We start from the raw sequence: 25624 nt of genomic DNA, 5'->3' as shown, positions 1-25624 counted from the left end.
TTTGCATGAGCTTTCTCATATTATCAGTTTCAAAGCACAAATAAAGGGAGAGTCGCAGTAAGTATTTATTCATCCTAACTAAGGTATTTGGTTTGAGTCTGGGGTGTAAAATCATCTTTGTTAAAGAGCGCTTTACATTTTAATGTAGAATTTTTCGACGCAAATTTAATTGCAACGGACACAGAATCCATGAGAAATAAAATAAAAATTAATGGGACACGTGCCTTGCAATAATCATCTCCTAGTTTCCATAAATACATTCTTCCCTTGTCCAATAATTGTTCCACTTTTATTAGACAAAATTACCTCCAGATAGTCAAACAAAATTATCTTTTGTGGTCTTATAATATATTTATGTTATCTTCAAATTGAAGAAAAGTTGCAAGTCGTACTTCTATTAATGTTAATGTTAATATTTGCCAATTTAACGTATTTGTTTTACTATTTCATTTGCGTTGATTGCAAAATGTTAAAAATTTCTACACTATTATTAGGAAGATAAACCAGAAATGGAATTGATCTAGTAATAGCCCAAAGTAGCCAAAGTCTCTCACCAAAGGGCTATATCTCAAATAAGTAAAAAATTTCTTATCCGTTTGCCTATTTAAATATTGATAATTTATCTCTATACTTCTCATTTTCATTTTTTATTTCAATACTGTTTTATGTAAATCTCTTTGTGAAAATCTACACAAATGAGTAAGGTGAAGCGCCTTATTCGGAATAATATATAGGTGTATCAAAGATCAACATTAAATCAAACAAAATTTAGAGAATTTAGAAGCCTCGTACCATATATCTTTTTTGGTTGATACTTAATTTAGTTATCTACGAGACATGGTCCATCACAAAAAAATAACTAAGCGGCTAAAATGTAAAAAACAAGTCCTTGAATATAATCAAGTGAAACCTGAGTGTAATCTATCGATATTTGGAGTAAGATACGAAATGTGGTGGTGACTATTGCACTTCGACATGAATTTGATGAAATTAAATTCTTCATAAAAATGTGAAATACTAACGGCAAGATGGTAAGACATCATACACGAACCCTTAGTTGAGGACAAGAATCTCAACGTCAAGTCGTGCCTATAATAATTTTTGCACATCTTAGAGATTTATGTGCTTCAGATTAAAGTTTTCACCAGAATCCAATATATTAATCTCCTGACGAACAACCAAAGATGCGCCAAAATATTCCAAGACATTTGCTTCTTAAAGAATTTAAACCAATTATTTCACAATGAGCGATTTATTTATATCTGCTATATATATAATATTCTCTCTTTCCTCTTTCTCTTACCCTAAGTTTTCCCCAAAGTCCAATCAGTATAGAAGTCAACTATTACTTGATAAAATTGATACCCAAATTAGTCTGAGTTTGAATACATATATGATTATTGAGATATCATCTTTCAATTGGATATTAAGCGTCTTAATGCTTTTGAAAATCTGTACATTTTTTTTATGAATTAAATTAATTCAGAGTAAATTAATGCTTGTTAAATGTACTTAATGAGCGAAAAGTCTGAATGATTCAAATAAGACTTTCACTTAGTAAATAAACACAATTTTATAAACTTTTCAATTACTCTATGACGCCTAGGTCAATGTCCTCTTGTAAATATCGTAGCATAACATTGTTTGGTCAGCAAGAAAAAAGGGGAGGAAAACTAAACAAAGAATAAAGAGATTGATTTTATAGATAACTATAGGTATTCTTTCAATTATATAATCATTTTATATGAAATTCATAAAAAATACCAATATAAAAGATAAAAAATAAAACATAATAATTCATAAGATCATTTCTAGTCAATACAACTAAAACCTAATACTACGAGGCACGGTGTGATATAATTAGTCTATGAAAATATGATCCACCCAGTAGGTTATTACGGGAAAGGATAGATTTGCCCCTACATTCTCAGGAAAAAGCTATATTTATCCTTCGTTATACTTTTTTAATATATTTGCCCTTATCACCTTTACCCCTGAACCGTTAATTTCTGTCGCCCTCACCTTTATTTCCTACGGCGCCGACGTGAATATTGTTTTCACCCACAACTTGTCTATTTTACCCTCCTCTATAAGGTTAAAGGAGCAATTTAAAGATATCCAAATAAAAAATTAAGATTACCTTATTAAGAAAACAAAGAGAAGAGCACATGTGTTAAGTCAACTTAAAAACTTAACAATATTAAACCAAAAAAAGCACAAATAGTACTACTAAGTACTAAAGCCAAACACTTTGTCAAAAAAGCAAAATATGTGTGTAAATATTTAATTGGTTGTTTTATATTTTTATAATTGATTGGTGCATATTCACTCTCTTTATTTTTGTGTGGAGAGGAAAAAACAGCTCCTTTTCTTTCTCCTTGTCTCTGTTTTTTTTTTTCACTCTTCTTTACTTTGTCTGAATTTCTTTTTTTGTTTTTCCTCTCTTTTTGTGGTTTGATTTCTTTGTGGCATTTCATCGAACAGAAGAGGGGTGTGTTTTTGTTTGGATTAATGGAAATTCCGGTGATGGATTAGTAATCTTCTAATTTGTTTAATCATAATCATAATCTTGAATTATGGATTTTGATGCCGGAATTTCCTTGTCTGTTACTGAAGGACCTTCCTCTTTGTCACCCTCACTAGACCAAGGTAATGTTTTTTTTTTTTTTTTTTTAATGTTGTTTTTGTTTTGTTTGAGGATCATCAGTGTAACTGTTCTGTAATGTAATTTGACTTGGTTTTTTGTTTTTGTTGTTTTGTTGGATTTTTCTTGCTTATTAAACGAGTTATTTCAGAATCGCTCATGTATACAGAGGGTCATATACCTGTATTTATTTTGTAAAGATCCCTTTTAACTAATTTCCTCAGATAGATATATAAAAATGTGATTTTTGTAATTGGGATATTCTTCTTTTTTTTTTTTCTTCTTGTTGTTTGTTTTGTTTTGAGGATCATCAGTGTAACTGTTATGGTGAAAGATAATGTAATTTGACTTGTTTTATTTTTTGTTTTTGGATTTTTGTTGATTATTAAACAAGGTGAGAAGAAAAAGATGGGATTTTTATAAATGGGAGTTCTTGTTGTTTTTCTTTTTTCTTTTTTATTTTTTATGGGCTCTGAACCATAATTCACTTTAATTTCATGGGCTCTGAATCTTTTTAACGTAAATACAGGATTTGAGCCAAAATTATTGAGTTCTGTCAAACCTGTAGGCGGTAACTTGGGTTGTCCTCCACCCCTTTATATAATGTAATTTGACTTTTTTTTTTTTTTTTTTTTTGATTTTTGTTGATTATTAAACATGAAGAGAAGAAAAAGATGGGATTTTTTTTGGTTTTGGGAAAAGCTTTGATCTTTGCTCAAGATTTGCGTTATATGGTACTAATACTTTATTACTCTGAGCATGTCAGAGTGCATATATGATAATTATTGTCCTTTTTGCACTTCATATATTTTGCATTTTTTTTTTTTTTTTTACCTTTTCATTACAAAATACATGTATTTTGCTTATTATTTTCACAAAAATTGATTAATAAGGAAGTCTCTCTCTGTCTGTATACATATTATGATAGTGCATCCTTAATTTCTGTTTCATCCCTGCTTCCATTGATATTTGGGTTTTGTGTTAGCACATTTGGTCCCTCAATTATTTGTAAATTTTGATTTTTGTTCTTGTGATATCAGACTAAGCATATTTTACGTTCAATTAATTGAAATGTATACTTTTCATCCCTTTGCTTGTAAATATTCACGAATTTACTATGATTACCAGTTATTCCACCACTTAATTACCATGTGCTATGTTGAACTTGTACTATTATTCCATATTCGACAGTAATAAAGTTCTAAAAATATACCAAATGTAACATATTTTCTACATAGATGGACCAAAAACGCACATTTTAATTATTTGAAGGTTAAATATGCTTTGTCGAATATTACAAGAAAGTACTATTTTCCCGTGGGTTTTTTCTGTTAGTTTTTCTACATTAATTAATGTGAAAGGCCAAGATGGAAATTGGGTCTGTAACGACAAAAGGTGGCTAGTAATTTAGTAGGTAAATTGTAAGGTTTGGTTGGTGACAATGGGGTGCTTAATTGTCTGATATGGTAACAGAAGAAGAGTTCTTGTAAATTTGAAAATAGGCAGAGATGCTTTTGATCAAGTTGGGTGCTTTTTTTTTAAAAAAAAATTTCTTGATAACCTTTTTAAAGCATGATTTCTAATTTGTAGTATGACTATGATGCTCATAAAATGCACCTAGAGTACTAATGATTGTACTCATCAACTTTCTTGTACATTTATTGTTAGAGGAATACTATATAAGCAAGGTATGCACAACTTAGCTCTCTTGAATTTGATTCCCGGAGAGGCTTTTAACTTGTAAATGTGATGTTATTGAAAAGTTTATGTTGAAGGGTTCTTTTCAAGATTAAAATATTAAATACTGGTAAAATAAGTATTTACCTTCCGAGGTAGAGGTAAGGTCTGCGTACACTTTAATCTCCCCAGACCCCACATTGTGGGATTTCACTGGGTATGTTGTTGTTGTTGTTGGTAAAGTAAGACCAGCTCCAAAACTTTGAGCATTTTGGGAGAAGTTTGTGGAACTGGTATTAATACTAGTATCATTTAAGTTGGCCCAATTATCAGTAGTAGTATTTATTGCTTACTCCTTGTTTTTTCAGACTCTTTGTGGCAAATGAATTTGAGATCAAGGGAATCAATTGAGTCGGGACATTATCCTGTCCGTGAAGGCGAACCAGATTGTTCCTACTACATCAGAACTGGTCTCTGTAGGTTTGGAGCAACTTGCCGATTCAACCATCCTCCTAACAGGAAACTGGTAAGGCACTGCATTCCACTAATAGGGAAAGAGGAATCAGAGAAAATCGCCCAGAAGTTATGCAACCTCGAATGATTTTATTGTTTGGTGGTGTTAGAGTGTGACTAGATTTTTTCTACTTGTCTAGGTTAATGTACAAAATATTTCAATGATAGTGTCATAATTAATAATTTCATGAATTAGAATCCTAAGTCCCTATATATAGAGCCCTTATATATTACTATATTGTCCAAAGCATATGACATTCTTTACATCATAGGACATTCAAAGTGTTTGACACTATTTCGCTCCTACACAAATTTAAGTACTTTCAAGAATTCAAATGTGTTAAACTATTCACACTTTGAACTTTGAGGTGTCGTTACCTATACCAATTTAACTTCCAACTACTTCAATAATTTTCTCCACGGTCACTAATACTATAAAAGTCAAATTAATGTCTTAAACTTCTTGTGCAATAAATATGTTTATATAAACTAGGATGGAGTTGTATTTACTGCTAACCAAATAAAGCATTTATCACTAACTGAATGTGAGTGTTCGTTCTTCTTTCTCTCATTTTACATGTTATGAAATCCAAATAGAGGCAGAGAATCTAGGCTGTTTCGTCCATTGAGAAAGTCTATCAGGTTTGTAAGTAAGCCAACACACTAATTAGCTTGACATTGATACATTTGTAAGTAAGCCGTGTTCTGCTTTCTTCCCAGATTCGCATGTCCATTGAGAAAGTCTATCAGGTTTGTAAGTAAGCCAACACACTAATTAGCTCGACATTGATACATTTGTAAGTAAGCCGTGTTCTGCTTTCTTTCCAGATTCCCATGTCCATTTTATGTGTGAACGCATAGGAAGTAATAGATCCCAAGAAAATCACATCGTTATGCAATAAAGGTATGAAGGAAAAACTACTCAAGAAGAAGGGCAAAGAAAGTTGGTGGGATGGGCAATGGGTGAGTTGTAAATAGAAGAAGACCTGGGGACATGATCATTTTTTCTTTTTGCATGATCATTTTTTCTTTTTACTGAAAGTTGAATTATTGTTAATAGACAAGCTTCCGAGACTTGGCTCTGCTGAACTGACAAAAAAAATTCTGCTCTGCAACTCTGTCTCCTTCACTAAAAATGTTTCATGACTAGGTCATATTGTTTGTAAGCACATTTGTGCAGCACTTGAAAGTGGGCAGGTTAGAGCTATGTTGCTCGGACTCTTCAAAAATGTTGGCGGGTGCGTGTTGGATTCTCAAAAATAGTGTATTTTTTGGGAATCCGGGACGGGTGCGGCAACATTTTTGGAGAGTCCGAGCAACATAGGGTCAGAGAAGGTTCTCCATTTCTTTGATCATAAAGAAAAAACATCAAAGGTCGAACCTGCACTCTATGTTTAAGTAGGCGTTTGAAAAATCTCTGCCATAGGTTTTGAATCTTCGCTTTCTTGGTTTACATACATCATGTATACTATACATCGCTTCCTTATACGTACTGCAATAAGCATCTCTGTGCACTGCAATATGAGATATTAGCTGGGATCTTTTCCTTGTATTGGTGATAATGGTGGTATCCGGTCCAGTTTGTGGGTACCTCAACTATTCCACCGGGTACCTGATACCTCCTACTAGAAAAGGTACCGGGTTCTACCTACCAAGGCTTAGGCCAATGGAAAGAAATCACCTAACTATTTGTCTCAGTTGGATTTGAACCCCGGTCTCCCATGTCCAGTTCGGATCCTATTTAAAGGGCAGCCCGGTGCACTAAGCTCCCGCTATGTGCGGGGTCCGGGAAAGGGCTTAGTAGTCAATGCAATGGGTTGATCCTATTTCTTCATAATAATTACTAGATGTGTAATGGCACCCAAGGGTGTGGCCTAGTGGTCAATAAAGTGGGTTGAGCACTATGAGGTCTCAAGTTCAATTCCCACTAGAAACAAAAACACTAGGTGATTTCTTCCCATCTGTTCTAGCCTTAGCGGACAAAGTTACACGTACCTGTTGCAGGTGGCAGGTATCCCGTGGAATTAGTCGAGGTGCAGCTTGGGCAAGCTGGCCCGGACACCACGGTTATAAAAATAAAATAAAAAATACTAGATATAAAATGCTTATGCTGTCTTCCTGTTAGAACTTTAATAATTGTCACTGAATTTGAGTTTACGTGGATCCACAGATATATGTATTAAATTTTTGTATATTCCTTTGTTTGTATCTTGGGAACTGATAGTATGCAAAGTGTCTGATGTAGGCCATCGCCACTGCAAGGATGAAAGGAGAGTATCCAGAAAGACTTGGACAACCAGAATGCCAGGTATGTGCCAGGTCTATACGTATTTTACCTGCTGATCAATCAGGAAATGGCTAGCAATGTAATAGCCTATTCATAGAAATTGAACAACAACAAATAGCCTCGACCCTGAGTTATTTGGGGGCTAGCTAACTACAAAAGACGGTCTTAAATAAAGATCTATAACTGATTGACTTTAAATGCTGTCTCTCTCTAGCTTGAACTAGTAATTAATTATGGTTTGGTATATTAGCTCTCTTCTTCTTCCGCTTCTTGAAATGCCTTCGGGCTTCCGTCTGTGTCCTGGACTTCTGTCTAGTATCTTTCCCTTGTATTCAAGATAAAATGTTGTTAACTTTGTGTGTTTGGCCGTTTTTTTGCTCATAATATAGTTAAATGAAGCCTAGCTTAAGTTTGTGCATTTTCATTATTTGCTATTTATCACTTATCCATCAGAATCCTCAGTTCATGGTATCTTGTTTTCACTTTAGATATACAAGTTGAAAAAGAATTCTTTAGTTACTTTCCAAAAAAAAAAAAAAAAAAAAAAAAAGTTGAAAAAGAATTCTTTAGTTTATTCAGTGTCACTTGATAGTTAAGTAACTTTGCTGGAAGTTTGGTACCAATGTTTGGTGCTTAGAAAAAGGAATGTTACCTCACTGTGTGATTTTCCTTGAATATTATTGCTAGATTCTGTACTACTCTCTGTTTTACTTTTTAAGATCAATTTCTCCCTGCACGACTAGATCTTGAGTTACGTAAGAGCATGTTACATACTCCTCCTATGATGCGACTTTAATCTCTAACCTTGAAGTAAAAGTAAAGCTTTGTTTTATACATTAGAAGAGATAAATACAAATCTTCTCTATCTAACAACATAGGCTATTAGGGGGGAAATTTAACATGGTATCGGAGCAAGCAGAGGTCCTTTGGTATCAACACCACCTATCAACAAAATATTTTCATGTGTCTGAACACCCCCCCCCCCCCCCCCCCCCCCCCCCCCGTTCTCCACCCCAGGGAAAAAAAAAAAGAATGAGGCCACGTATGAGGGGCCTATTTTAGACATAAAACGAGTAAACATAATTGTCCCCTCTTTGACCGCTTAACCTTTTAGATGAGATAATTCACACAATTCATCAAGATATAATATTGTATAAGCACATCTTTGTTGCAAGTCCTCAGTGAACAAGTGATAGATGAATCTGGATTTTTCGGTCGGGATATTTGTCAAATGTTAGTCTAATAGAAGAGACTTTTCTCTCTGGAGTGTTTATTTATGATGCCTTTTAATGGTTCAAAAGTTCTCTCATTCTTGGATCTTAAGCAAATCAGAGCATTAGACTCAAAATGATGCTTTGAATATTTATTAACCATTAATGACTAGTTTTTAGAGTTAGACTCAGGCATTTAACATTTAGTATAATCATGTTTCTTAAATTCGATCTATGTCTGACTCTTCAAGTCGTACTGTGCATGAGCTTTCCTGTGGTAGCTTTTCATTTGCCTCCGCTAATTCCCTTTAACCTATTTAGCTCACAAACTGAATAATTTTAGCAATTTTGCAGTACTACTTGAAGACGGGAACTTGCAAATTTGGAGCCACTTGCAAATTTCACCATCCTAAAGACAAGGCTGGGATTGCTGGAAGAGTTACCCTAAATGTCTTGGGCTATCCACTTCGCCCGGTTTGACTTCATTACCAGAACTATTTGTCGAATTTAATAGATTTGTTTTATAATGCGTGCAAAATGGACTACGTTCACAATGACTCTAATGAATCTTAACCTGCATTTTTCTTTTCAGTTGCCATACTTTTCGACAGGGCACTTGTAATTTCTTTTGTTTCCACATGCTTGCTGGTAAAAGTTATATAAGATTGGATTGTAATGATTGAAGGGAGCCATACTTATGTTTAACATATAACGGAAAAAGCTAATAAATGAATTTATTGCCTTGTATTTTGTTTGAAATTTATGTATACATGCATTGCATCATTGGATTTGCTAGGTGTGTTATGATTGTGGAAATGGTTGATCGAGACTTCTTCCTTGAGACATGTTTGTGCTCTGCGTTTATACATAATGTCTCTTTTTTCGGCATGCAGAATGAGACTGAATGTGCTTATTACATCAGAACTGGACAGTGCAAGTTTGGAAGTACCTGTAAATATCACCATCCTCAACCTTCTAACATGATGGTCTCCTTACGTGGTTCCCCTGTTTATCCTCCCGTTCCTTCTGCAACAACTCCTGGTCAGCTGTCCTATCCCTTGTCCAGAGGTTCTTTTATCCCTGGTGCACGCTGGCAAAGTCCTTCAGGTTACACTCCATTGATAATGCCTCAGGGAGTAGTATCAGTTCCAGGATTTGCATACAGTGTAAGCTAAGCTTCCGCATGATACCTTCCAAATTGCAATTGCTTGTTATCTATGAGTTAACTTTGTACTTGGTTGTTATGCTGGAAACCGAAATTTGCTGCTCTTGGGTTCCAAATTTGCTTGTTGATCAAGAAGTTTTAGTCTTGAACTGAAATCTTACCTTACAAAAACAATTTAGTCAATCTGTTTTTGGCTATGATTTTATAACCTCTTATTTATATTCATATTTGTGTTATTTTAACGTTTCTAGAATATTTAACGTTATAGACGGATGAATAAAAGAATTCTATCCTTTTCCCTCCCAGCTTATGTATACTAAGATTACTTTGTAAATTCGAAGGTTCTGTTCTCAACTTGAATATACTTGAGAATCATCACACTACAACTTAGAAAACCCATACACTTAAGTTTAGTGGTAGAGATATTCCTTAGAACAATATCTTGGTAATTATAACTCCCAAGATGTATTTCTCATCTGTTGCTCTTCGAGGATGCCACCGTCACCAGATACTGAAGTCATGCCTTCTTCCTATGCTATTTGAATGAATAATTCTCTGTGTGATGTTAAGATTATTACTTCCTCAATTGTGAAATAGGCGAGAAAAGATTGTGAACTAGTTTCAAGGATCCTATTCACTGCCTTTACATTTCTTGGAGATAAAGCAACAGCCCACTTTTGTAGTTATATGGTATTAAGTTCTTATTGTGGCTGATATCCAGATGGAAATATGTTTAGAATGAACTTGTGAGAACATGTTTTCTGAAAAATCATTTTTTATTTGATGGGGAAGACGTGGGCTGCAATTGGGAGCGGAGCTAGCTGAGTTTGAACTTGACCTTAGTCCCAATAGGAGTATTCACAATGAACTTAATCTCTTTGCCCTTTATATAGCAGTTTTCGGGCAAGATGTTGCAACCATTTTTGCTCTAAGTTTTTGAATACTCTTGTATTGCACTAGCTTGTGAGCTGTGCCACATCTACTTTGAGGTTTTGTAGTATGCGCATACAAACTCAATTCACATAGGAGGTAGTATCCGGTGCTGTCAAAGGCGCACTTACAATGCGCTTAAGCCCTGAAGCGATGCGCAAAACATGTTGAGCACTTCGCTTCGCTTTACGGGCGCTTCAGTGTCGTCACTAAGACATACTTTTCCTTGCCAGTGAGTGTAATCCTGAAGAGGCGACACTAAACAATTGATATTTTACTTTATCATAATAATTTTTCAAGTTTTTTCTTTGAGAACTAATTCTTTTTCAATTTCTTTGTCCTTATATTAGTTATTCACCCTTATAGTTATTAGTCTTGGACTACACATACATATTTGTATTTTTTTCTCCATTTGCGCCTTTCTTCATTAAAGCCCAAGCTTTATTTGCGCCTTCGCAACGGAGCTTAGAGATTTAGCACTTTTCGCCTTTGATGACACTGGTAATATCTCTTTTAGGGTCAGATGGGCTCAGTTTCTTCTCCCGAGGGCCAGCAACAGACAGCTGGAAATAGCCAGGTCTATGGAACTTCACGATCCAGTGATCCAGCAACCATGGGATCCCAAGGAGTTACTTCCCCATATCGTCAAGCTTCTGGTCCTATGGGGTACTATGCATTGCAAGGGGAGAATGTCTTCCCTGAACGACCTGGACAGCCTGAATGCGAGTTTTACTTGAAGACCGGAGACTGCAAGTTTGGTGCTGTTTGTAGATTCCATCATCCAAGGGAAAGGCTGATTCCTCCCCCTGATTGTTTGCTAAGTCCCATTGGACTTCCTTTACGCCCTGTGAGTAGAACTTATTGTTATTTGCTAGTTCATTTTGGCATCAGTCTAGTGATGAGTTTGCTGTTTAAAGTTTCCACTCTTGTTGTGTCAGTGTTAGCGTATTTGTTTCTCATGGTTGATGTGCTTGGTAACTAAATCTGGAAAGTAGTCCTCTCCCGATTTCGTTATTTTATTTTTCGTTCCATGTTAAGACTAGTTTTTGACTAAGCTACTAATTGTTTGGTGTTCCGACAAGTCATTTTGTGAAACAATTTCGTGGAGTTTAATGATATTAGCAATGAAGAAACAAGCATCTGCGTATTAATATTTGGGATAAGCAGGTGTTATACTGCCAATTGTAGCATAGAAATCCTTCGCTTCTTCGAACTCTCAGTATGCTTTTCTGGTCCGAAGATTCCATTGTTTTCTAAACCAAACAGCAATTATTTTTATTTGCAGAAAGCAAAAGGAAAACAGAACAGAAAAAAATTGTTCTTGGAAAACAATTCTTTTGACACACACAAAATTGATTCCTTCAAATTCAAAGACAAAATTCACACAATTTCCCTTACTGAAATTAGGTGTATCATGTTAGCTGAAAGGAGCTTTGTTATTGCCGAGTGTATCATAATCTGCATAAGTGGTACAGTCCTGGAACATATTTGGGAGAAAAACAAAGGAAGAGAAGTAGAGATGTAGGGAAAATTAAGTTGAAATGGGCTAAAGACTGGTTAACTTTTCCTGCTTTTTCTTCCAATTAAAACCTTTTTGGTAATGTGGAAACTTAGCGAGCTGAAAAGATTTTTTTTTCTTTTGTTGGATTTGTTTTGCAGGGAGAACCATTGTGTATTTTCTATTCCAGATATGGGATCTGCAAATTTGGCCCAAGTTGCAAGTTTGATCACCCAATGACGGTTTTCACTTATAGTATCTCAGCATCATCATCTACTACTGATGCTCCTACAGGTCAGCGTCTATTGGGTTCAACCTCAGGAACCAGTGCGTTGAACTTGACTTCAGAAGGGCTTGTCGAAGCAGTGTCAACGAAGCCCAGGCGACTGTCACTCTCAGAAACAAGAAAGGGTGATAATAACATTGACAGAGAGGGATGATAATCTATTCCCCAATTACCAGCCAGCATCATCGTTTTCTATCTTTTTGAGAACAATAACAGTTGCCTGTAAATTCTTTTCCATCGGTGGAGATGTACAGAATCCAGTCAAAGTCAATTTATTCTTCTGAAAATGCATTTCGGTTGACATATCTGTACTTTCACTTTGGTGCAATGTATAAATCTGCCGATGTTGGCACAAATTTGTGAATCCAACTGTTAATTATTCAACTGCCTGCAGCCTTCTACATTTTTCTATGTGAATCAATTTAACCCCCTAATCTCCTGTATGAACAATTGATTTCCTCAATAGCATCTAGCTTTGTGAATAACAGAGAAGGTTGTAATGATCAAATGCCTACTTTTGTACCTTGCGGTTGTTCTGGACATATGTAAAGGCCATGCTTTGCTTTTAATTCTTATCAATCATCGAAGTTTTAAGGTTATCTCATGGTTACTATGATAAGTGAATTTTTTACTATAGTTTTCTCTTTTATTTGTGGAGGATGTATATTATCCTTGCAGGTTTTGTATGAGGTAACTTATGGTGATCACAAACAGAAACGATGTCAAGTAAATCTGATCTTTTTCCGTCTGTTTGGTGTACTATTATCTGGCAAGCTGGATTTGTTTGGTGCTCACCGAGGAAAACACGGTATGGAGGGAGAGGTTAATAGTTTTCATTATGGAAATAATGGTTCTTTCTCCATCCTAAAGAAGTTTAATTACCTCTGTGAATTTTCTGTAGAAATTGTACAGTGAGCAGGAAAGGAACATGTTTATGCAGCAGCACATTCCATCAGGAAAGCGGTTAAGAATGGTAAAGGAGATGTAACTCTTTAACTTATTTTGCTTTTTTCCTCTATGACCGTGTAATTTAACTTTTCCAATGATTGCCATGTATATCTGTTTCTCTCAAAACTAGAATAGAATCTTTCAGAAAGATCCTAGTTGTTTTTAAAATCACAACTAGGGATTTCTGCCTTGTAGGTAGCTCTATTTGTGTAATAACTGTAATTATACCTTTCTCTTTCTTTCTTAAACAAAACCTGGGAACTAGTTTATACTTTGCATGATATATGTTCAGTAGTTTTATGTGTAGGCTACAGGATTATCACAATCATCACCCATCAAGCTTGTGAAAGATGGTGGATCTCATCCCTAGGTGGAACATGTTTGTGGCAACACGATCATCTGTGAAGAATTTGTTATGGGTATGTGGTACTGGAATGACTATCTGCAAGAAGCCATTTTTTTTTTTTTTGGGTGCAGCATGACATCTTTCTATGCAACTAATTAATAGGAGGTTGAAGCTCTCTGATGGTCTGTGAAACATAGGAAGTTTTAACTTACGAAGTGAGATGTACCATGATTTAATGAAGTTCAATTAGTCAATTTGCAATTTGACACTGAACTAAAGGATATTTAACCTAGTACCCTATTGTCCTAGATGAAGATGGGATTTGGCAGGAAGATGTAAACTCTAACAAGTATTTTGATCCAAAATGTAGAAGTACATTTCTATTTCGACCAAATAAAAGAAGATAATCGTAACAAGTGGATTTATTGGCACCACTAGCTGATCCTTGAATCTATTGAAATAGATTGTCATAGAGTTGTTACCTAACTAACCATATGCTATTTCGTGATAAGGAGCCTCTAAATCAGGGCACTAATACAAAAGAAGTGAATCTACTTTAAAGTTCAGAGTTATGTTTGTTGCTGTCCTCTGTGCCACTAACAAGACACTGTTTTCAGCGAGTAAAGTTTAAATGTATTACTCCCTTCGTCCCATAATAAGTGTCACCTTAGCCAAAAACACGCATATTAAGAAACCAATAATGCAATGTGAAGTTTACTAAATTATCCCTATATAATAAAAATAAATTACTTTTTTCCTCTTGATTAGAGCATGCACAAGTAGTAATCCTTTTTACATTGGTAATCCAACAATACCAAGTTACCATGTGGCTTGTCTAATCATCATTTACAAGTTACTTTAACTTGTCATTTTTTGTCTAAAGGTAAAATTGGAAAAACTAGCCAATTTATGTCTTGGTTTCCTAAGGTGACACTTATTATGGGACAATTTTTTTTGGCTAAGGTGACACATGTTATGGGACGGAGGGAGTACCATACTAGAGTTATAGGTGGTTAAAGCAATGGTTTGAATGTGTAGACAGTGAGGCATTCTGTTGAAAAAATGATCCTTAAAGATGAAAATATGTAGATTGGTATCGCCTGTATGTCATTTTGAATTCTTAAATAATTTCTTTTTAGGGGTGAAGAAGTGGTCAAGTACTACAAAAAAAATAAGAAGTGGTCAAGTAGACTGCATTGCACAGATATGTGAGGAGGTCATATAAAGTCAGGTGTTGAAGGTACAATAGCAAAACAAAGTCCTGAAGTGTGTGCATGTATCATTTTGTGAAAAGTTTGATGAAAACAAGACTGATGTTAGCAGCATGCTCTTCTTTGTAAGATCTACAGAGCAAACTTTAGAATACAGTGTTTTCTGTTTAGATGGAAGGAACAAAAGTAATTTAGCATTTATTCAATGATTAGTAGGAGTGAGAGTAAATTTCCTTTTCTTTTGGCCATGTTGGGATCTATGCCATCTGACAAAATTTGATCTCTTCTAACCGGATTTAAACTATTTTTCTATACGTTTAGGTATTGATTAGTGTTGGCATAGGTTCTTGCTCAGCTAAATATTATGGTTATACACTTGTACTTAACATTCTTTTGGTTTCAAGACTTAAATAGTTTATATATTAGTCAACTCTCTTTACTCTTTTGGTATCTATTGATTTTTGTGATAAATGATACTCCCTTATTTTTCTTCTGTGGAATTTTTGATGATAACCTAGGATATTCTTCCTTACATGTTCCAGCTTTATCAATTTTCTTCACCAAGTCATTTGTAAATTCATGTTGAAATGCTTCTTTTTCTGTTTTCTTCTTTCAGAACAGAAAGTACTTGAGACATTTGCTGGACTAGTGCATCTAGCTTCGTGGTGACTGCTCAGTGCATTAGATATTCTCTGTATGATTTCAGAGTTCGGAGTGGGGTGTGGGTATGTGTGTGTGAAGAAAAAAATCAGCTGACAGTAAGCAAATTTCTATTCCTGGTTTTTGAGTAAACTTTCAAAGAGGCTCCACTATCCCTCGAGTTGTTATGCTCTTGTCGTGCTAGTGGATTTGCCAGAAGAAAATAAAAGATGATATCAGTCGATCAAATTGCAGTTTTACCAGAGGATTCATCAAGTTAAAATATTTTTGCCCTACTGTCAACATACTGCAATCCTTTTCCTGTATTTGATCTCGAGACTGATATTGCTTTGTCAAACTACCATCCATGGAGTTAAACTGAGAAAGAGGATGAAGAAATAAAATCAGAAAACATTCTTATTTTCACCAATATCTTGAAAATGGCTTCTTGGGAAGTCTCAAGAAAAAATAGAGGTGATTAGAATTTTGACTGAAGCACGTATTTAACTTCTTTCTTTGGGTCCCGTAAGTTTGACATGCATATAGATGTCCTGTTCACAGAATTTGTTTTAGGATCAACAATCTAATACACTACCATAATAATGACATGATTATTATGTCTCCAGGCTCCACTAGCTTGACTCTACTAGCCTATCAACAAGTGATTCAGAATTTTAAATCCGATTAAGCTAGTACATCTCACATTTGTGGGTTGTTTTGCATGTACTGGCCCCGACTATATTCAGATTTTCACGAGCGTTTGCGAGTTCTACAATGCATGTTAAGGGCGCTAGCACATACCCCATAGGAGATTATCACCACGAATATTGCAACTAGCGCCTATTATTCAACAAATTACGGACCGATTGAAAGATTGTTCTCATCTTCAGTTCTAGAGTGCTTGTTAAGGACACTAGCGCATACTCCAAAGTAATTACCACCACTGATATTTCAACCGCCACCTATCATTCAACAGATTATTGATTGGCCCTTTAACACATATTCCAAGGTCATTACCACCAATATCTCAACCGCCACCTATGATTCATCAAATTATGGACTGGTCCTTTAGTGCATATCCAAAGGTGATCATCACCACTGATATCTCAAAAGCCACATATTATTCAACAGATTATGGACTGGTTGAGGGAACAATTCTCAGCTTCTTGACATCAAATCATCCTGGAGCATGTCAGTTCTGAAAGTAGCAAGATTTATTTCAGAGAAGGATATGTGCAGCATTAGGATGATGTACATATTCAGTTAAGAAGTAAGCTGTTTATCTATTTATAGTAGGTAATTAGACAACTTAGAAATCAGTTTGCCTTTCCAAGAGGAAATAAGGCATTTGTTCTTACAACAATATCAGTCAGTACCTCATACATGGAAACCAAAAATTTCATTATCAAGCTACTGAAAAAAAGAGATGAGAACACTTTTTTGGTCCAAGGACCACAACTAACTGTTAAACATTTGCTAAGATAAGAAGGAAATTAAATTTTTGCTGTATTATACAGGTAGATACACAAGAATATCAATAACTAAGGTCACGAATCAGGTCCACCAGGTTTCTTCTGCAATATCTGATTATACTCGGGCCTCGATGTCTGGGAGAAGAAACAAAAAAAAATAAAAAAATACATGAATCCAAAACGTCCTATTATATATAACATCAAATTCATACCAACCGTACCTTAAATGGAATCAGTTGCGACAAAATTGCATACTCAAGATTTTTATCTATGTAATGGAACCAACAGCTGTCATGATTGTATAAGAAACAACAGCGGATTTTGAACTTTTTCACAGCAATTACCATTTACCAACCACAAAGCCTTGATTATTACCACTTTCAAAGTTCTCCAAGGAAGTAACTTATAGGTAAAATGAAACCATCTTTTGTATTTTCAAAAACCGTGGTGTCCAGCCTAGCTGCACACCTCGACTATTCCACCTACCTCCTCTACTAGCATAGGTATTGAGTAACTCTGGGTGAGAAGAAATCACCTAGCATATAATGAGACTGGATCTGAAAAGCAAATACCAGGCACTAGAATGGCAAGATTTTCCTTGCCTCAGACAAATATTATCCTTGAGATTTATTTTGTACCAGTGCTTCCCTGCAACCAGCAATGATAGATTGAACTAACAGCAGCTTGACGACCGTCGACCCACTAATGAGAACTCCATCCTCCGTTCTCCTAAAACTACCTCTAGAGCTTTAAACTCAGTCATAACTATTGAAAGCGGGGAAAAGGAAACATGTAAAAGGAAAATCAAGAACCTTTTCAAGAAATTCTTTCAGAGACTCATGCAATTAATACACATATGGTGGACTCATGAGTTGTAAATGCTCTTTTCTTTTCATTTAATTTATACATATTCTTGTTCCTCTTCTCTGTTCTTTGAGTTCATTTCAATATTTGTACATTACTTACCTTCCAAAAAGAATGCGGCACTTACCGTCAAAGAGCTGTATCATAAATAGACTCTATAACAACATTTCACAATTACGGCCAAAATGTATCTGGAACGGACTTACATATAATGTTATATTATATGTTCTCTATAACATCTCATTACAGTAGCCAAAAAACATCTGGACAAACGACACCACTATAGAGAGGTTTGATTGTACTTTTAATAATCACGTCTTTTTTTGGCGGTGAAAGGGCAAATCAGAGAGTTTTTAGAAGCCGTTTCAAATCGAAAGAGGAAATGAAGAACAAGAATATCAGATGTCATCACTTTGAATGACAGAAAATATTCTTACTTTGAATGACAGTAAAATATCCTTGTAGCTAAAATTTGTTAATTGCATTTAAGATACATGAAAACACAATCCTTAAAACATTAGATAATATCCTAAATATCTTCTGACCGTTTGTCTTCTTTTAGAAATAACAATTCATATCTATTGGATTCAAACACAATACTCATGTCTAATTCCATCCTATACGGAATCAAAAAATAAGGTTCCATGCAAATCGGTATCAGCTCTATCTCTATTGTCCATATCCAATCTAATAAGTTTGGTCAAAAAGATCAAATAAGCGGGAACTCGAACCAGATTCCGTGGCCTATATTTCAGACTCTCTTTCTTTTGCTCACTTGGGAACTCTATGAACCAATCATATGGACTAGTTATCTACTGTCTTTTTGCAATTTGATGTATGTCAAGATATAGACAATTGAGGAACCTTCACATGCTAAGTAGTAGGTTGATGACTGACCCATAAAAATGTATACTGCTTTTACATTATTCAGTTTTAGATCATATGTGCTTAACAGTATTGAAGCACTAAAGCGTCTTACATAATCCAATACTCATTTTACAGTAAAATAGAAAGAAATACTGCCTCAGGAAAGAGAAATGAGCCATTCAGCTGATACTTCTAATGAACGTCGCAAGTATATAAAACAAGATGATCGCAAAAATCAGTCATCCTCTCAAAAAGGGGGAAGGGAAGAGAAGCAAAAAGATCTAGATTTTGAACACGGACTGCGAAAAGTTTCAAAAAACCCTTAAGTAGAATGCAAGATGACATGCTCCAAACCCTGTAAATAGTTAGAACCACCACGTAATTTTAAAACAACGACTTACAAATGTGGAAACTAGGAAAATGTTTCCATTCTTGACTTTGTACAGTTAAAAACTTGCATTGGGTCATGACAGGAAACTGCTTAAATTATTGGACTACTACACTACTAATTCTTTTTAATTATCGAGAAATCCCTGGGGTCAGCTCGTGCATCGTTTGAAATTCAGTAGATAGACTAGCTCACACACAGTTCAAAATTCAGTGGATAAATAGACCATCACTTCTACCCCTCTCCACTTAAATATCATGCTTCTGTCTATGATAAGGTTCCAACTCGACATGTGCTAATCCATACATCAGGCATTGCACTCTTACACTAGGTCAAGCCACCGAGGCTTTGGAGCATCACACTAATAATTATTCTTGGGATCTATAACTAAACGGGTGCCTAGGAGTCTTTAAAGGAGAAATCCTACACCTAAGGGGTGGCTAGTTGTCAATGAAATGAGATCTAAGGTTGAAATTTCAGCAAAAGGTAAAAACATTAGGTGATTTCTTCCTATCTGTCCAAGCCTTAATGGCTAAGTTGATCGAACTCGAGTGCAGGTATCCGATACGGGTACGGATCCGAGGGTCGGATTCGACAAAATCTAAATTTTAAGATTCGGGAGTGTGGATTCAGGTATGGATACGGGTGCGGGGATTCAGTTAAGAAAATTCAAAATTATAAAAGTAGAGCTATAAAGAATCCCTTGAATTCTTGGTTTCTCTCGTTTGGCCTGAAACATGAAGCAAAGAATAGGAGACAAAAGAACTACTCCCTCTGTTTCAATTTATGTGAACCCATTTAACTGGGCACGAAGTTTAAAAAAGAATAGAAGACTTTTAAACTTGTGGTATTAAATGAGTCACATATATTTTGTGTGGCTATGAATCATTGTATAAAAGTAAATTCTTTCCAAATATAGAAAGAGGTCATTCCTTTTAGCACAGACTAATAAGGAAATAAGTTCACATAAATTGAAACAGAGGAAGTATAATATTGAAGGTATGCCATTTCCCATGTGTTAAATCTGTTTTATCTTTCATTTTGAGAAGTCAAAATCTCAATTTCCCCCCAAATTTGTCTATGGACTCCGATCAAAATATCCGAAATTGGTTGACCAAATCCGAGACGTATCTCGCACCCGCATCCATCCTAGTCTCGTGCTGAAACGGGTTCGGCATCAAAGATGAAGAGTCCGCGCAACTTGACTTAACAGACGGAGTTACCCGGTACTTGTGCAGGTGAGACATAGCAGCCTAGCAGGTAACCAGCCATGTAATTAATCGAGGTGTGCGCAAGTCGACACGAACACCACCATTATAAAAAAAAAAAAATAGTATATAACGGAAAAGCTTTATCCATAAGCTGACTCTTTCTGCTATTATCCAATTAGTCCGTCAATAAACTAACACTATACGATGTTTTTCCCCAATTGTTACTATGATTGATAGAATTACTAATGTGGGTAAACGGCAAGATTGCTGATGGTGCAACATGGGGTTTCTTTTCATCCTGCTACTACTTTCTAGCAATAAACATTAATAATAAATTCTGAAACAATTCACTGGAAGATTCATAAGAGATAGTATTGTCATGAAAAAAATTAGAACATTTTGTTACATATTGTTTCATAATGTAGTGCATTGTATCGTACTGTATTGTTTTGATGAATAACGTATCGTTTCCATTCGTTACATAATATCACACAGTTAAACTAACACATAAAGGATAAAATATGATTATTAAATAATTATAAAGACAAAACGAGAAAAAGAAATAAGGTAACGACACCAAACTAACAAAACATCAGTAACAACCATCCAAAAAAGCTGTAAATACAGGGAAGGAAGAGAAACAAACCAGATCATTGAAGATTAGATATGCTATAACAAAGAACAACACAACAAACTCAGCCAATCGTACAAAAGTGAATACTGAGTTAACAGCTTGAGTCAAAATCAACGGTGATGATAACAGCTTAGCCATAGTTTCATTTGTTTTTTTCCCACACAGAATAAAATGGTAAAAGCCAAAGTCTCAAAAATGTAAGCTTTCACTATTTGGAAAATGGGACAAATAGAATTGAATGTTCGAAAATTTTGTATTTATAGTTTAACTACTTACTTATTAGAGTTCTTGATTCATTTACTCGAATTTCTTGCTTGTTAGTTAATGCTCAAATCTTAGAATTTTTTTCTCTTTCTCGTGTAGTTTTTTTATATGTGAGAATATTTTCCAAATAAAACAAAAGGAATTTAAATAAGGATAGAAAAAAAAAATTAATCCATTTTATCATCTTTTTCTAAAATGGAGTGTACATATTTTATTTTCCATTCCAACTAAGCTAATCATAAATTATTTTAGTTGGTAACAATTATATGCATTGTTGTTTTTTTATTAGTGCGAGCAGATATGAACAATGAGTCCGTGTATTAAATCATAAGAGACGTTAGAGGCAAATTAAAGATGGACGATGCTCAATGCAAGGAAGGATGAGGAGTGGCAAGAGACCATGCTGAATGGATAACTTTTATGAAAAAAAGATCGTTTTAAGGGGGAGAAATGATTTTTTGGCCCTTTATAATTTTTTTTAGTTTTATGATTCTTTTACGCTAGTAAAAAATAGACAAATAACAAAGAATGTAAAGACTAGAAAAATTTAAGAAACACTAAAAACAATGAGTTTAGAGACCATACAAAGGTGGCATGTTAGTACAAATTAGTACTACAAAAGAATCAAAAATACTGTTGCTTTTGAATTGGAAAACAATTATTGGATTCTATTGTGTCTAAATTACCTTTCAAAAGAATGTTACTATTAGAGAATCTTCTACGTATTAGTTTTTGTGGAATTTTATCTCTGCATAGTTTTAAATTTTCTATTTTGGTTAATTGTGTTTTTAAAAGCAATTAACTGTCTTTAGGAAAACTTTTCTATTTATCCAATGGAGATCACTTATCTGTCCTGTCATGAGAAACTTATTTTTCAAAATAGCTGATAGAGGCCAATAATGACACACATAATTACACTCACATAGTCACCTAGTGTGTTACTGCTATGCCTGTGACTTCCCAGTTCCCACTTACACTATAATGCTAACTGTGACCCAACTAAACCACTCATTTCACTTTCCTTCCTTCCCCCAAAATCTCCATTTTCCTTTTTGCCTTTTTCTTTTCCATTTTCAAACAACATACACCCCTTACTCCTAATTTTAACTCTTTCTTGACTGTTCATTGCCATTAATCCAACACCCCACTTGTTCTTCTTCCTAACTACTTTATTTATGTGAAGAAAGATCAAGAACCAACCTTAAAGTTACAATCTTGAGTAAATTTTTTTTTTCTTTCCTCAAAATTGTGAGAATATATTGAACAAAGATATATTCATCTTTGTGTTTTGTTAAGAAAGAAAGGAAGAAAATAAAGATGTCTGCTACTATTAGTGGGGTTCTTTTCCCCTTTCTATTTTTTGTGTTATTTATTAGTTCTCATAGTGCCCCAATTTCCCAAGTAAGTTCTTTTATCTCTTAATACTGTTTCTTGATAGATCCCATCTTAGTTCTTGGTATAAAGATTGAATTTCTATGGAATGTTTAGATATATTTTGCTTATGTAGGCAAAAAGGTGTGAAATTGTGACTATAAAGATTGAAATTTTTATGGAATGTTGAACTATATTTTGCTTATAGGCAAAAGGGTCTGAAATGGTGACTCTAAAGATTGAATTTTTATGGAATATTGTGATGTATTTTGCTTCTCTAGGCAAAAGGGTGCCTATAAAGATTGAATTTTTATGGAATATTGAGCCATATTTTACTTCTGTAGCCAAAATGGTCTGTGATGGTTGCCTATAAAGATTGAATTTTAATGTAATATTGAGTTGTATTTTGTTTCTTTAGGCAAAAGGGTCTGAAATGGTGCCTATAAAGATTGAATATTTATGGAATGTTAAGCTATATTTTGCTTCTGTAGGCAAAAGGGTCAGAGATTGTGCGTATAAAGATTGAATTTTTATGGAATATTAAGCTATATTTTGCTTCTGTAGGCAAAAGGGTCAGAGATTGTGCGTATGAAGATTGAATTTTTATGGAATATTAAGCTATATTTTGCTTCTGTAGGCAAAAGGGTCAGAGATTGTGCGTATAAAGATTGAATTTTTATGGAATATTAAGCTATATTTTGCTTCTGTAGGCAAAAGGGTCTGAGATTGTGCGTATAAAGATTGAATTTTTATGGAATATTGAACTACTTCTGTAGGCAAAGGGTCTGAGATTCTGCCTATAAAGATTGAATTTTTATTGAATATTGAACTATATTTTGCTTATGCAGGGAAAAGGGTCAGAAATGGTGCCACTAATTGAGCCAGGGAAGGCAGAAAAAATGATGATTATGCTGAATAACACAAGGAGGAAGCTTGGGAGTTTTCAGATTTGTGCACTTTGCACTTGCTGTGGTGGGGCAAGATCAGTATGCTTGCCTACTCCTTGTTGCTATGCTATCAATTGCAACATACCAAACAGGCCTTTTGGTACCTGTTCTTTCACTCCCAAAACCTGTAATTGCTTTGGATGCCATTACTAAATCCCACAAGAAATCAAAAAGTATCTCTCTTTCTATAAAAGAAAAGAAGGGATGAAAAGTTAAGTCAAATTAGATCTTTTTTTGGTCTTTGATTTGTTTTTCTGTGAGTCTGAAAGGGGAGAAGGAATATCTGTTCTTAGATTTGATTTGTTTATAATTGTTTCAAGGACAGCTATTTCCAGGTAATCTTTTGCTACTTGATGATGGGATTTGTGCCCTTGAAGTAGTGTTAGTGTTTACTTTTTCAGTAATGAAAAAATGTGATTCTTTTTTCTAATTAAGTAGCAAAAAACTTGGATGAAGTACTAGTTTCAGAGTGAAGTATAATACATATATCCATTGAGTGTTTCTCTCTCTTTAATGAAGTTTAGTGGAGTTGTTTATTATCAATGTTAGTATATTTTATTGATGTTGATAGTTTCTTTCATTATAAAATATTATTTGCTTAAAATGAGGATGGCTATTGAGGTATTCATTGATGTCATTAAGTTATGTTTGTTGTCTCAATGTTTTGGTCATTAATTAATTGGTCAATGTATGGATAACTTTATTTTAATAGGAAAACGATAGTGTAAACACTGAGCCTAAGGTTGAATTTAATCTTGTTGTCTTAGCAGCTAGTCAATTGAAAAATATGGTGTACTGGATTTTCTAGAGAATAGGACAATTGTTGTTTATTATTGATGTTGAAAGGGTCTTCATGTGATATTGGTTTGCTATTTAACAAATGATGCAGCCCCCACAAGCCCCTATTATGTATAAGGGAAAGAAGAGGAAAGATTGGGAGAGAGCTTTCACTTACCCTAAGCAATAAAGAAATTAGATAGGCTTTTATTGCTAGTGGAGAAGAGAATGAATAGGGTTGTTGTCAATATAAACAAACTTAACAATTATGGTGGGTGGAAGTTGGGTAGGGTAGTTTATCCCAGCTACCATAATAATGCACTGGTGTTTAATTGTAGAGTACTAGATTCTATGTTCTAAACTTTTCATTTTCCATTGCATGTGTTTAATTATAGTGTCACCATTTATTTTAGCTTTATGTGTGATCTATGTAAGATGATGCTAAGTAGTTTGGATTAAGTCTTGGTCATGTCAGTACATTTACTTTGGGTCCTACATGTTCTAGGAGACCTTTTAGTCTTGTCAAAGTTTTATATGTCAATAGAAAATATTTAAAGATTCTACTATTTTATATTTTATTTTGTATAATATTGAGACTAAGATGAGTTTAATGAGTGACATGATTAGTGAAGATTCATCTAGTTCTAGCCGTCTATCAACTTGCTTTGGATTGAGTTGTATAGTAGTTGTAATTCAGAGGTGGTGAATCATGACTTGTGTGTCAAGGTGCACAAGAAGAAAAGGAAGTAGTAGATATATTATAGAATTAACACATCATGGATGATAGATAAGCATGTGGTGGTCACATGTAACGGTACTTTTTGTTATAAAGGATAATGGTGTGGTGTTCGAGCCAGTTTGTGTATTTTGATTGTCCTCCTGGATATCTGCTTCCTCCTATCAATTATATTGCTCGGACTCTTCAAAAATGTTGTCGCAGTTGTATCAAATCCTTCAAAAATACACTACTTTTGGAGGCCGACGCGACCATTGACATTTTTAAGTGTCCGAGCAGCATTACCTATCCGTACAAGCATTGGAAAACTCTATCGACGAAGACTAAGACTAAGACAAATACAAAGAAGTCACCTTGCAAATTTTTTGTCTCCGGTTAGAATTGAACCCCGGTCTCATATGTTTTTTAGCCTGTTTGGCTAATTTTGAGTTTTGATGGCACTAACTATGCAAGCTTGTGAGTGAATGAGAATGTGAATAGGTGGTGCTGACCAACCAAATCTGAATCTGCTATTTTAAAACTCTTTGACTCTATAGATGAGTGTGTAGGGAATCTAATTCACCTTGAGTTTAGGACAATTATCTTTTAGCAACCCATGTGACATGTCCTTCCTTGAGACAAAATAAGAAGTTTGTATTTTTGTTTAATCACCAAGAAGTATGGTGGGATGAATGAAATTCTTCTATCTTTAAAAGTCTAGGATTCGAGTCTCGAAAATGGAGAAATTCCTGACATGAA

At 34.6% G+C, this 25624-nt stretch overlaps 2 protein-coding genes across 3 annotated transcripts; both read left to right on the top strand.

Annotated features, from left to right (window-relative positions):
- The first annotated feature begins 2338 nt into the window (after window positions 1–2338).
- Window positions 2339–12595, top strand: LOC132059035 (zinc finger CCCH domain-containing protein ZFN-like). 2 transcript variants are annotated; one of them, XM_059451499.1, is made up of 7 exons: window positions 2339–2649; window positions 4690–4847; window positions 7080–7142; window positions 8687–8806; window positions 9226–9498; window positions 10945–11274; window positions 12087–12595. In XM_059451499.1, exons 1-7 carry the CDS (start codon window positions 2577–2579, stop codon window positions 12363–12365), a joined length of 1296 nt encoding a protein of 431 aa, XP_059307482.1. In that variant the 5' UTR covers window positions 2339–2576; the 3' UTR covers window positions 12366–12595. The 2 variants fall into 2 exon arrangements, with proteins under 2 accessions (XP_059307482.1, XP_059307483.1); XM_059451500.1 differs by lacking the exon at window positions 2339–2649 and having other exon boundaries at window positions 4725–4847; window positions 7068–7142.
- Window positions 12596–22003: 9408 nt separating this feature from the next.
- LOC132059034 (uncharacterized) lies at window positions 22004–23874 on the top strand. The gene is made up of 2 exons (XM_059451498.1): window positions 22004–22456; window positions 23275–23874. Exons 1-2 carry the CDS (start codon window positions 22373–22375, stop codon window positions 23524–23526), a joined length of 336 nt encoding a protein of 111 aa, XP_059307481.1. The 5' UTR covers window positions 22004–22372; the 3' UTR covers window positions 23527–23874.
- The last annotated feature ends 1750 nt before the right edge of the window (window positions 23875–25624 follow it).

This window comes from Lycium ferocissimum, chromosome 6, assembly GCF_029784015.1.
Source record: "Lycium ferocissimum isolate CSIRO_LF1 chromosome 6, AGI_CSIRO_Lferr_CH_V1, whole genome shotgun sequence".
Taxonomy (NCBI): domain Eukaryota; kingdom Viridiplantae; phylum Streptophyta; class Magnoliopsida; order Solanales; family Solanaceae; genus Lycium; species Lycium ferocissimum.
This window is presented reverse-complemented; position numbering and strand designations above follow the sequence as displayed.

Bases quoted from the DNA above. Each gene is read 5' to 3' on its own strand.
- LOC132059034 (XM_059451498.1), top strand. From the start codon at position 22,373: ATGTCTGCTACTATTAGTGGGGTTCTTTTCCCCTTTCTATTTTTTGTG. The intron at 22,457-23,274 runs GTAAGTTCTTTT...TTGCTTATGCAG, and splicing joins ATAGTGCCCCAATTTCCCAA to GGAAAAGGGTCAGAAATGGT.
- LOC132059035 (XM_059451499.1), top strand. From the start codon at position 2,577: ATGGATTTTGATGCCGGAATTTCCTTGTCTGTTACTGAAGGACCTTCC. The intron at 8,807-9,225 runs GTTTGACTTCAT...TTCGGCATGCAG, and splicing joins TGGGCTATCCACTTCGCCCG to AATGAGACTGAATGTGCTTA. The intron at 9,499-10,944 runs GTAAGCTAAGCT...TATCTCTTTTAG, and splicing joins TTCCAGGATTTGCATACAGT to GGTCAGATGGGCTCAGTTTC.